Genomic DNA, 13,010 nt, shown 5'->3' on the forward strand with positions numbered 1-13,010 from the left:
TTGCGATTTTGACGTGTCAACACGATTTGTTGGGGTCACACACAGTGCAGAATCACGTGGGGTAAGATGGGATACCGTTAGCGCATAATATCCAATAATTCCTAATCGTGTTTTTAATAATTAAGAACACCCTTTTAAAGTCGTGAGGATATACGGGTGAACACTTTGTAGTTATTCTTTGTTTGCTAACAAATACAACGGTAAAAGAGAATAAAAACAGGAACCATCTTACCCCACCTTATTAGAACAGATATCGCAACACCACGCAGCCACTTACGTGCCCAACAACAACAATATATACGAACCCCACACGCTGCACGTACCGCTGTGCAAACGACAATTAAATAGATTTTATTCCAAGGACAAACTAGACCAGTATTGTCGTTCTGTATATCATTAACCCACAAAGTTTCAAACCATCGTTGCGTATATTCACATATACTCGAATTTAATGGTTTAGTGTTTGATGTATTGGAATTTGAATTGTTACATCATAATGATGCGTTTATGATAAAACAATAGCAATTTATCGTGTATTGTGTTTTATATATGACGTAACACTGGTTTATTATCTCCCACACAATGCATGGACAAACGTCGTTCCGCCCACAGTGGTGGTAGAAATACTTGACCTATCGAACTCAAAACCTTTTGGTTCTTAAACTGTTCGTGCGTTTTAATATATTTAATGGTGATAATCTGTATAGAATTGAACTCAACTGTAAAATACCAACTATTAAGTAAAATGGTTACCACGTATGTAACTTTGTTGGTGATTGTTTTTCTGCATGGCTGATAAGTTGGACAACCCATTAGTGAGCACTAGATTAGAGCAATTGTCGTTAAGTGTCTTGCCCAAGAACACGTATACGTCCAAGGACATATACAGTAATACATAATTGTGGCATCGTCGAGTCTCGAACGCCGTATCCTCTGGTTAGGAGCACTAACCGCTTCCCCCGCGAAGAAATCAAAATTCCAGAATCAAAGCTATTGTTATCATTGTTTCATCACAAACGAAGTTAATTTGCATATCACGTGTGTGCAACAATCACCAATATGACGTCACAGTGCCCACACAATGTGACCTTTGTTACGAACATTCCTTGAGATCACGTGACTAATCTGGAGCGCTGATTGGTCAAACTGAAACGTACTAGAACATAGTCATTATTGACGTCATACTAATAATTGAACCAAAGCTGACGTCACATAACTCGATTCACGCGTCATAATACGTCAATGTAACTCGAACAATGGGGCTTCTAGAAAGAAAAATGGCGGATGAATGATCCAACTTCGCATGGCGGGGAAACGACATCGTTATAACACGGGTGTTTCATACACCTTGTGGCCGCTTATGCGTAAGTAACTTTGTGGGTGATTGTTTTAATCAAAATTTAATGTATGACTGACAACTTGAACAACTCATTAGTGACCACTGGGTTGAAGCAATTGCCGTTAAGTGTCTTGCCCAAAGACACATACGTCCGCAATGGCTTCGAGACATAAGCGCAATAACCACTGTGGACTTAGCAACAAGCCACCACACACAATATGTTACTGTGTAGTTATATAGTATGTTGGGGTAATATGGTTCATGTTTTCATTCTCCTTGATCGTCCCATTTTGTGTAAAAACGAATTAGATAATCGTAATCTCACGACTTTAAAAGAGTGTTGGTAGTTTTACATTATGTGCATTCGAGCAGAAATAATATTTAATCAATTGTTGACGTCGATAATTTAAAACAACGTCCGGGTTTTGAACGAAACGCGTTTACAACGTGATAATTATCCTTCCTTATGACGTCACAATACGCAGGATTCTGAATCACCACCGCGATTTTCGAAACGGAAGAAATTTCCGACATTGTCGACGCGCGAAGATTCTTTGTGACGTAATAAACGAATCTCTGCAGCGTCATTGTTGTGATTATGAGTCATAACAACGTAGATTGAAATGGTAATTACTAAATTTTAATTGCTAATTAGTAAATATTAATTATTTTTGTCGAAAATACCATTGTAACAAAATGAACCTTTTTTATATTGTTACCTAACAATACAAAAGTGATGGTTGTCACTTGTTTACAGCGCGGTTCATGTCCGCGACAGTATCCAACATTAAACAAAGGACAACACGTGACTATGTTGATATTATGACGCGATAATAGACTTTGATGACGTTGATTAATATGGAGTTGAAATGAAGTTGGAATTCGACCAGTATCGTTATGGGGGGTTTCCCATATAGTACAGTGGGGTAAGATGAGACACCTTCATCACATAATATCTAAATATCCTGATCGTGTTTTAAACAATTAACAACGGTATATGAGAGTCGTGAGGATACGGTTTTATAATTCTTTGAATGTTCTTTGCTTACTACCAATGGGACGAGAAAACAGAATAAAACATGTGCCATCTTACCCAAATCTACTATGTCGTCACCATAGCTTACAACGCACGCAACAACAGTGTGGAAAACTACCGCATGATTTCCTTCGTTAAAACGGGACCATTATATCCGTCGCATACATTGTGGGCGCGAGGTGGCATGTGTTGGGAAACCGCGTGAGGATAAGTTAGGTGCTGTAGAATGTTAACGGTGGATAGCAACATTTAATCTAAACACGGATAAACCTAAACAAACGCCTAATCATATGACAATATAACATGACTGAACTCAAACGAAACACTATGTCGTAACAATAGAAATTATCACGCGGTAAACGTCGATTATTGTTTCATATACCGGATACACATGTGGTCGTTGGTCACGTGGTCTTCGACCAATAGGAAAAAAGGTAGCATCCGGGGTTGACCGGAAACTACGTGGCGATATTGCAATGTTGCGTCATAGTAGAAGTGGCCATTGATTGTTTACGTAATAATGGAACAAACAATGACAATGTATGGTACAACTTGAAAGTAAACCAGGGAGATCACCCCGTGTTTCTACCTTATGTTTAATCACCTTTTTCAGAGACACTCAACACCCGTAGGCTGCTCCATCAATAATATAACTTAGACTGATTTTAACGTATCTTTTACATCTGTTATTTTATTCACCACTTTGCAGCAATCAACCTCTGAAACAAACAAGGCCATGAGAAGTCTGTTTGCATCCAACAACAAATATTGTTAAAGTTTCCCCTCTATTAATTTAATCTATAATAAGTAGAGTTGTGTGCGTCCTGGTGAACGCATGGGCCCATAAGGTATCTACAATGACCAACCAAACGTAAAATACATGCAATGCTTCGGATATCTAACACAGATGAAATTAATTAGTACAGCGTATAAATGCTTAGCGAAGATCAAATTAAAACGAAGAGAAAAGGAATCAACAGCAAAACAACGTTGGTTAAAAACGCTATGGATAAAAAGTGGGGTAAAAGTTTGAGTTAAAAGCGTGATTGTCGCGCCCATTATGCGCAACATGTTGAGACGTTGCATGGGCGTCGCCAGGGGGGGTTGAGGGACCATGACCACCCTCAAATTTTAAGTTTCCACTAAGGTTAGGGATGAAAAAAAAGACAAATAATATAATTTACCATTTCGATTTAAGACTGTTTTTAATTTTCTTACACAAACATCTTTCTTTCTTAAACATGCTTAATGATAAGGTGTCAGTCGCCGTGGGAACTGCTATTTATAGCGTAATTAATTGCTTGATCAAACCACATTGGGTCAAACCAACGTCTAACTATACTAACTTTGGGTCAAACAATCGCTATTATGATGCAATAAAACCACGTGTGAATTCCTACTATTGCGTAATAAACAGTCTATCTGCTAGCTAAGAAAAACAAATCCCAAATTTTGTGACAAAAATGGCTGTGGTAGGTGACGAGTGGAGTTTTGGATTTGGATGTAGTTGTATAGATCACTGTGTTTTCACGCGGCGTAATTGTGAAAAATAAATTCTATTCAGAACGCCTTTCTGTGTTTTGTGTTGTAATAAGGTGTTTCAAACACAAAATACAACCATAAAACATTTGGCCCCCACCAAAATTTAAGGCTGGCTATACGCCCATAGTTCTAAGTACAAGCTTTCAATAACCTTTTATATTTGCGTAACCACATAGTTTGACAGCGCGCATGGCGTCGTTGGCACTGCGATTGACTTCCACAATCATCGATAAACATTATATTGTGACGTCACAAGTTAAACTGAATATCAGAATAGAAGAAAACTTGAACGCATTTCATCATTTAGTAACTTTAGTTGAAGCGTTCTAGACATTGAGTTTAAACATGTTTTGCAACACGCTGGAACAGATTGGTTAAAATACTGAGCAGCTCATAATATTGGTGTCGTATATTGCATTGTAATTGAAACATCACGAATATTAATCGCGTTCAAACCTTCTTGATTTTCCATTCAACTAACAATCGAACCGCGTGTTAACAATGACGTCATAAACAAAGAACAATAGACCGCCCACGCGTCTTGCTCCAGTAACTGTTACGTCACAATCTGTGGTGTTAATTTAACAGACGATTAAAAATTATAATCATTATGACGTCATATAGATGAGTTCCAAAACTAAAACTTGATAATTATGACGTCACATACAGTTAACAAAGAATGAACATGATACATTTTGACGTCACAAGCAAATTCAAGAATGGGCATACAATAAACGATTGTTACGATTATTCATTCCAATTGTCTGGTATGTTACGTCATAACGAACACGCTGGAACAATGAAGCGAAGTTCTAGAATCGAACAACCGCGTATAAACGAAGAAAGGGACTCGATAACCGCTTGAATTAACGACGGCGATCGACATTCCACCCAACAAGGACACGCGTACAAGTGACGTCATTATTTATACGTGGTAAAATTAGATTTCTATATTCACGTTCAAACATACGTTGTCGAAATCAAAGTATGTTTACGTATATTTATATGTTTTGGGGCTAAATAAGGACACGTATCCATTTATAGTCCGTAAACTATACAAAGTTAAATCAAACATACATAATTGGGTACAAGGTATGAATTATCACAACATTTATAAAGAGATCCCAAGGAGTTAAACAACAAAGAGACTTAGCAATGAAACGCCAGTCGTCTTACACGTTAAGGCTTACATAAAATAAGTAAGTTGATATGACGACTTGAACAAGTTTCGACGCGATGACGTAACGACATGTTTGTATGCTACACAAAGGCAAATGAAATCAAGTATTTCCGGTTCAAATTATATTTTTAATGTTCAAATTTAACGATTAATAAATTGGCATCGCGGTTTGTCCCACTATGGCTTACTAGCGTCATCTTGCGGCGGCTAATTTAGGTTTCAACTACATTTCATCATCTTTACATTCAACATGAGGTAACGTGACTATCTCTTAGAATAGAATAACAAGGTTCATATTAGTCAATATAAGGAAGAGATGGGAATTAACGACAAAGCGACGGCCGTTATAACATTTGCCAAAGATTAAAATACTTGAGTAAATGAACGAATGCCGTTTTGATGTTAATTTCCTTCCTTTTGTTTGATTAATTTGAATTGATAAAAATTTATGAAAACTCAACAACGCATTTTTACAATTACGATTGTTGGTAAACAATCTACATTGTCTAAGTAAGATGACCATTATTATTATTACGTCACAATCAATACCGTTGTACAAACAAAAATAAAGGAAACCCTACAATGGGTAATATGAGCAAACAATGGATTCTATATTTACTTTAGAACAATTTCGACTTCGGCATTGTGACGTCATAATTGCACAAAACAGGTGAAAAAGTTTTAGGGTTTCAATGGTGAAGGACACGTGTTGCTACGTTTGAAACTGAATACCTACGTTACGTCATAATCACGTGCAGACTGGAACGCGATTGACAATTACGTCATAGTTCGTGAAATTCTAGAACCGAACGCATGACAGAAATATCTGCATTGTGACGTAATTCCGACGATGTAAAAATGAACAACATGTTACAGTTTTTATACAATTTTTATTGAAACCATTTTTTTGCGAAAGTAAATTAATACAAAGTATTTGTATCATTGCAATTAAACTACATGTTTTTAAATGTTTAAATTTTGTGCTTTTTTTGTAGTTTTTTTTAAGCAATGATGCAAACTGTACAAAAATACAAACGCAAAATCAACCATTTGACACGAACCGGCACAAAATATGCGCAACATGCGCAACCATCACGGGAACTTTATACGAAGCTGGAACAAAAGCAACGATATATTGGAACTAAAATAAGGCAAATACATCACGTGCGTGTTGTAATAGGCGCCGATCCTGGGGTGGCAAGGTGGCCAAGTCAACCCTAGAGTATCATTACTGTTTTATACAGTAAACAACAAAATTGTTTTAATAAGTTGGGAGTTTTGAAATTTTCTACAGTCTGCGCTGTATCAGACAGTTGTTGAGAATCTTTACTTTTGAACGATAAGTTGGATAAGTTGATTTCAATTGGGAAGATCGGAGTTATTCATCACAACATCCCTGCATTTATGAAAATTTGTCGCCTTTAAACAAACTATTTACAGATTCAAGGCTTGACCGTCTTCCCCGTCATCTTGCTCAACAAAAGAGCTTTGGTTTCCTTCACTTCAACTTCCAACCGAGCGATCTTCAACCTTTGGTCCTCATTATCTTCAACCAACCTCACCACTTCCATCTCCGCCTCCACCAGCTTCATCTTCTTCTTCTTCCGCGACTCACGACACGCGGCGTTGTTTCGATCGCGTTTCCTCGAGACTTTTACTCCGGATGTTGATGGAGCATCAGTGAGGTCGACCACGGGATCCGGTTTCACCGCCAAAACTTCCTCAACAGGATTTTCAACAATTGTTAAAGTTTGTGAGGAGTAACAATGGTCCTCTTGTATTACAACAACATCATGGGACGGATTCTAAGAAACGAATAAAATGGATTAATATTTCTAAGTAAAATATATTTGTAGGCAGATTATTGCACTAACCAGACTTATATTTCGGCTACTATCATTGTTATTAGGATTATATGGTGAAAATAGACATTTATGTTGTCTACATAATGAAACCGTTTGTTCTATAATCTATGTACGTTGTAACTAACCTGCTGTTGTGTGTTGCCGACGTCCATAATATCATCCAACATCCCGTGAACATCAAGACTGCTTTCTTCCAACATTTCAAATGGTTTGGCTTGAGCTATGGCATCCTCTACTATAGATGGGAGGCTTTGTAATGTTGGAGGTCTGGTGGGAGTTTCAATGCACGTTGATTGTGGGTTGATGGGTTGGCTTGGTTGGTTGGCATGTGGTGGTAAGGTGTGATGGGGTGTTGTATTGTTGTTAAGGTGTATGTAAGTTTCAGGCAATACAATCGGCTCCATTAAGTTGGTTAAGTCAACTACACCACCAGAGGCGCTGTTGCTTGAGTACGAGCGCGTTCGATTGTTCACGTCGTCACATTTCAACCAATCACGAGCCTCAAACCCCGAAAATGTTCGCAGCCTCGGTGGGGCCGATATCGGGGAATCCCCGGGTGTGAAATGATCGTCAGATACATTAGAGGTCGGGGTTGGGGGGTAATCGTAGTTCTGGAACGGTAGCGAGGGGTTCTCGCATGTACCGAGCACCTCAATCGCAATGCTGAGTGAAGTCTGTCGTTCTGGGAGGGATAGCTTGTGTGTAAGTTTCTCCACCATAGATGGGTGACATGGTGATTGTTGTGGGGAGATAGCAAGGGAAGTGTCCAATGCACTGTATGGTGAAGCCGCCCATGAGTTACATGTACTTGGTGTACGTTGTCCATCACATGGGGAAGGGCTACCATTGTCCGAGGTGTCATTGTAATCGAAATAATCAGGGTTTTGTCCGAACGTAAATCCAGCATTCATTCCTTGTCCTGTAAAACATTAATGTAAATACAATTCCACAGCTACATTAAATAACAATCCATCTATCAATACGTACCATGTTCGATGTCATTGAATGGGTTAGAAAGAATGGGGTAACTCGTCTCGTCCGAGACCCCCAGGCCCCCTAGGAGGGTGGGAGGGTTCGAAGCCCCCCCGATATTTGCATGGTCGGTATGCATGTTGCAAGATTCGCTGAGAAATGGATTTTGTAGTAAACATCCTGTAAAAAAACAAGGTTTAATATACACTGTGTAAAAGAACTCATTTTTAAAATTATAAACCAAACGTCTCGATTAAACTGTTAATTTAAATTAATAAAAAAGAAATCAACAGAAAAAAACAATTAATACCGGCAGAGGAGGGCAGACCAATTCTATCTTTGATCATTTCAGCTTAAACTTTTCGTGTCCTATTGGTACGAAGTCGCAATCATAATATCACGCACACGCCGGTCGCGACTTTTATATACGCGAAACGCTCGGGGATTTTTTGCTTTTTTTTCTCGCTTTTTCCAAGACGTGCCCAGACCGGCCCGCATACATAGCAACAATCACATGATTGTGACGTCACAACGAACAACGCGACGCCTCCAACAAAACAAGGGGAAACCCCATAGAAAGTAGCACCGAGCCACCGACTGCTTCAACACTGCGCAATCTTTTAATTCCAAACGATTCCAATCACATATGGTTGATTTAAAGAGATTAGTTTTATATTAAATAATTTAATAAACTTATAAAGTTATATTTTTCTAAAAAGGAAAGCCCGACCTTCGTTTACTTTTATTAGACTGGTATAATATTGCATTAATAAAGTGATTTTTCTCATTAATGATGAAACTGATACCCAGCTATTGGAAACTTTTTTTAATTGTCCTTTATTGTTGGTAACTTTTGTCATTAATAAACTGACAAGTTATTTTGGTACCCGCTACCGCTACTAGGTTCAGGCAAGCCACTCCCTCGTAAAGAATGTGCAAAAACAACAACAACATCAAACCCACGTTTAATCGGTAGCCGGGTAGCGGTTTCACCATCACCGCCAAATATTGCGCAATATCTGGCCGGATTCGCGCAATGTCTCAACGCTAGCGGCGGTAAGGAGGGCGATTCAAGACCGAAATAACCAGTGTTGCCAGACGTTTTTTTAACAAAAATACCAAATAAAATGATCAAAATAACAACAACGAAATTTCAATTTATTTGGATTAAAAAAAAGATTAAATACGTATCTGGCAACACTGCACAAGTTTTTCGCATATTTTGTGACGTCACAGAAGGAGAAAATAGGGAGGCCGGCGCACAACAACTCGTGATTACTGTGACAGAACCTCCACGGCAGCGAATTTTACGTCACAATTAATTGGCGCGATTAGATTCAACATTCGTTTTAGCGGTGTAAACGGAAGCTATTAAACGAACACAGTGGTTGTGCTAATTGGACCTGCGGTTTTGGGTGCCGGCGGTATTAAAACTTAAACTGAACTGAAAACCTTAGTGCATAAATAAACTGAAAAGTGGGTGCTCATTGTAAAAGCTGGGATGACATGTCATCACATTTGTCACTGATTTACCTTTAAAATTGCCTTCCGGCTGGCTGAGTTCTCCTGTGAGACCATTGTGGTCTGCGGGTAACTCTAGCGACGCCTAAGCGCGCTGAGACATGGTTTCAGTTCTTTGATGGGAAAAATAATTACAGCGGTAATTCTTCTTTGAAATATTGGGCTTATTTAAGTCGTAACAATGCCAACCCATTGAACAACAATCGTCCTTATGATGTAATAAACAGTCGTCAATAGTTTGTTGTTGTGTGTGAATTGTAATTCTTGGTTGAACCATTCGTTGAATTTCTTTAACAGCAGAAAACATTTGACAGAAACTTCAGGACTTTAAAACAACACTTGTGGTCTTTTGATGTCAAACTAAGCAACTCAACTTGGTTGATATTAACCACGAAACTATAACACTTCAACACTTGATATAAACTTAAGCAAATGCTAAATATTCAAGCTGTATTGATGTATCACGCACTGAAATAATAATGTTAAAATGTTAACTTTAATCTTATTATAATCTTTAGTAATTACTAACTGGGCTTTCGGTTTTCACTTTTTCACTAAAACAATATTAACTGCATGATCTAATTTTAACTAAACTAACTTAACTTAATAATGAATCGCAACCATCTCAAGACACTGACCTTGCACATAAGCACATGAGTGTAACTAAGTAACTACGCTACTAACCAAGCAGCGTGTCCACCAATGTAACTTGAGCACCCGGCACTCTGTTATAAAGAACCTCAACTGGCTGATGCAATATTACGACGCTGGTGACGTCAACAACACGCGCGTACGCGATGACGAAGCAATAATGGCCTGCTACTGACGTCACAGAGGATTCGCGAGGTAGGGTTTGATGGCGTTTTACTCGTTTCTACCATTATGACATCATACGGATGGAACAATACAACAGCGATACGCGGCATTACGCTGTGATAAAAAGGTTTCTTATAACTAGTATTATGACGTCACACGACCTAGTCCCTAACAGAACGTATTGTTACGTCATTATGTAATATACCATACGAGATATCTAGACACAACTGTAGATGTAGTAATACAAAAATGGTTGAATTAACACAAGATCATTATTTATGGTATGTTTAAAAATTAATATGCCATGTTTTTCCATAGCAGCGGTTTCCTTACAAAACAAAGTTGAAAATTAACTAACGTTATTTTCTCCTAGCACCAACCACCCCACACAAGGTACATTAATATTAATTATTAACTTTTACTGATAAAGGAGTTAAATATAAGTAGCAAACATATGGTGAACAATTTATGGATAAACAAAGTTACAAATATGAACATGTTTATAGCCAGGTAGAACCTAGACGTAATAAGTATTATACTTATTATCACAGCACAAATATTTCTGTAACCATTATTAAATAAAATAACTTTATAAATAGGACTTAACATTGGACCAAGTCAGCTAACCGAACAAATAATCTTGTTATGGCTTTCCCATACACACAATTCCCTATTCTACAAGACTGACCAGTTAAACCTCACAACAAGAATTCTAACATTTAATTCATTAGTTTAGAGAAGCCATAGTTTTATATCTTAGTTTAAATATACGGTTGTGTTCCAGCTCTTTTAACATCATCAAATATAATGCAATACTTTGAATAACACCTTTATGCCTATGAATTCAGGTTTGACATGCTTTAAATATCAATCCATACTAACATGTTTTATCACGTTCTTAGGATATCAATATAACTTCAATATTGCAAAAACATTCTTGCGCTAAAACCTTGTTTTCAATTGCTTTTAAATAAATACACAGAGAGTCCATGCATCAATGGTGTTGGGGTAATTGGCTAACTTTGCCCTAGAACCTCAGCCATACAAAACATACACATACGAGATCATTACTATCGATCTTTTCGAAAAAAATATGTTATATTCAAATATGTATATATGTTGTTATGAAACCCCTTATGTCGGCAGTTTGCAAATATATAGAAATATCATATTTGAAACTCACCTGGTTCGTCAGTTAGAAACAGGTCGTCAAAAAAAGAAATGGTGGTCGGTAAGAATGTCAGTTGGGAATTAATTTCTCTCTATATCGAGAATGGGGGGTGTTACATAACAATCGGTGATGGTTTTATACAGGATGGATATTTGTTTAACAGACATGCAACAGGCATTACACATACAGATACATTGAGAGTTAAAGGTGATATTGAATTTGAACACTTTATTTTGGGTGTGAAAAAAAGATGAACAAAAACTGAATATGACAACCAAGCGTCAATCTATATACTCCAGAATCTCCAGATATAGAAATTCATTAAACATGATCTTTACTTTAATACGCCGGCATTTTTGGGAACTCACTCACTTTGCAAAATTATATATGAGAAATTTGTACCAGGATACTTTTAAACAATTGCCATACAAACTGTGTTGTATATAGTTAAATATAGAAGAGAAAATGGCTTTAAGAATAAAGTTAAGAAATTGAAAAAACTTTTTAAAAATTGTAATTAAAATTATACAAATAAAATACTAAAAAACTTTTAGTTTGTTAAAGTTATTAAATAACACGAAAAAATGGATTTGTTAAAACTTGTTTTATAATTAAAATGCATAGACTCACCACTTTCCAATCCAGTGAAAAGAAAACTTCTGCTTCGTTTTTAGTTTAGCTGTCGTTTATCTATGTTATACCAGGTTTACAGCTGATATTTAAACGCAGAGGTCACTAACTCCCTGTGAGTCAGTAACCAATATAGATTCTTGCGTCTCTTGGACGGTTGTAGCGCGCACACTAAAAAAAACGCTTAAATCGACTTTAACACAACCAATTATAGCAGGAATTACTGCAAGATCGTCGATACGTCCTTACAGTACGAAGTAATTTCAATGAATAATAATATTACACAAGTGTTGCGCAATGCACAGTAAGGGGGATTTCCCCCCGACTAAAATAGAACAGACTCGATTCTGATTGGTCAACTTTTCACGATGTTCGAGAATGCCGAACCTGACCAATCAAAAAGGGAAAATACTTTGATTGACATATTCAGGGGTGGAGCCTATGTTGGGTCTAAACAGAAGCCCTAGGGCTAGGCCTAAATCGATGCCAAAACGTTTTTTGGTCATTCTCAGTTTCCAAAATCATATGTTTTGCTTCTTTTTCATTTTTTTGTTTCAATAATGACTCTTGTTTAACAAAAACCACATAAACCCCAAGTAGTCCATTGTTACGTAAAAGGCAAATCGAACACCAAAATAACACGGTGGGAATAGGGAATGGGCATGTTTAGTCAATGAGGGTAATTTTATATATATTTTTTTTTTGCAAAAAAAAATGTTATTTAAGTAGGCTATAAAAGCTATTTTACGCCTTCCCACAAATGAAAAACACAAACAAAACTTTAACAAGTTCATAATTTTGTTTAAACCATTGCTAAAGTGACCGCTTTTGCTTTCGACCAACCAAGGCGACAGTTCGACTAAATTGTAATTTCTATTACTCTTGTCTAACGATTTGTTAAGAACGGGGCATTTTGACCACAGAATATGATTTGTGTT

The 13,010-nt window shown here is 37.2% G+C and overlaps 1 protein-coding gene across 3 annotated transcripts; it reads right to left on the minus strand.

The window, feature by feature from the left end:
* Positions 1–6,051: 6,051 nt before the first annotated feature.
* On the minus strand, positions 6,052–12,347 carry LOC149743709 (uncharacterized). 3 transcript variants are annotated; one of them, XM_089884337.1, is made up of 5 exons: positions 12,073–12,347; positions 11,455–11,533; positions 7,950–8,114; positions 7,088–7,881; positions 6,052–6,902 (listed from the first exon to the last, which is right to left on the minus strand). In XM_089884337.1, exons 3-5 carry the CDS (start codon positions 8,071–8,073, stop codon positions 6,540–6,542), a joined length of 1,281 nt encoding a protein of 426 aa, XP_089740463.1. In that variant the 5' UTR covers positions 8,074–8,114; positions 11,455–11,533; positions 12,073–12,347; the 3' UTR covers positions 6,052–6,539. The 3 variants fall into 3 exon arrangements, with proteins under 3 accessions (XP_089740463.1, XP_089740454.1, XP_089740447.1); XM_089884328.1 differs by lacking the exons at positions 11,455–11,533; positions 12,073–12,347 and adding an exon at positions 9,468–10,186; XM_089884321.1 differs by lacking the exons at positions 11,455–11,533; positions 12,073–12,347 and adding an exon at positions 8,245–9,407.
* Between the last annotated feature and the right edge of the window lie 663 nt (positions 12,348–13,010).

Source organism: Ciona robusta, chromosome 1 (assembly GCF_009617815.1).
Source record: "Ciona robusta chromosome 1, ASM961781v2".
Taxonomy (NCBI): domain Eukaryota; kingdom Metazoa; phylum Chordata; class Ascidiacea; order Phlebobranchia; family Cionidae; genus Ciona; species Ciona robusta.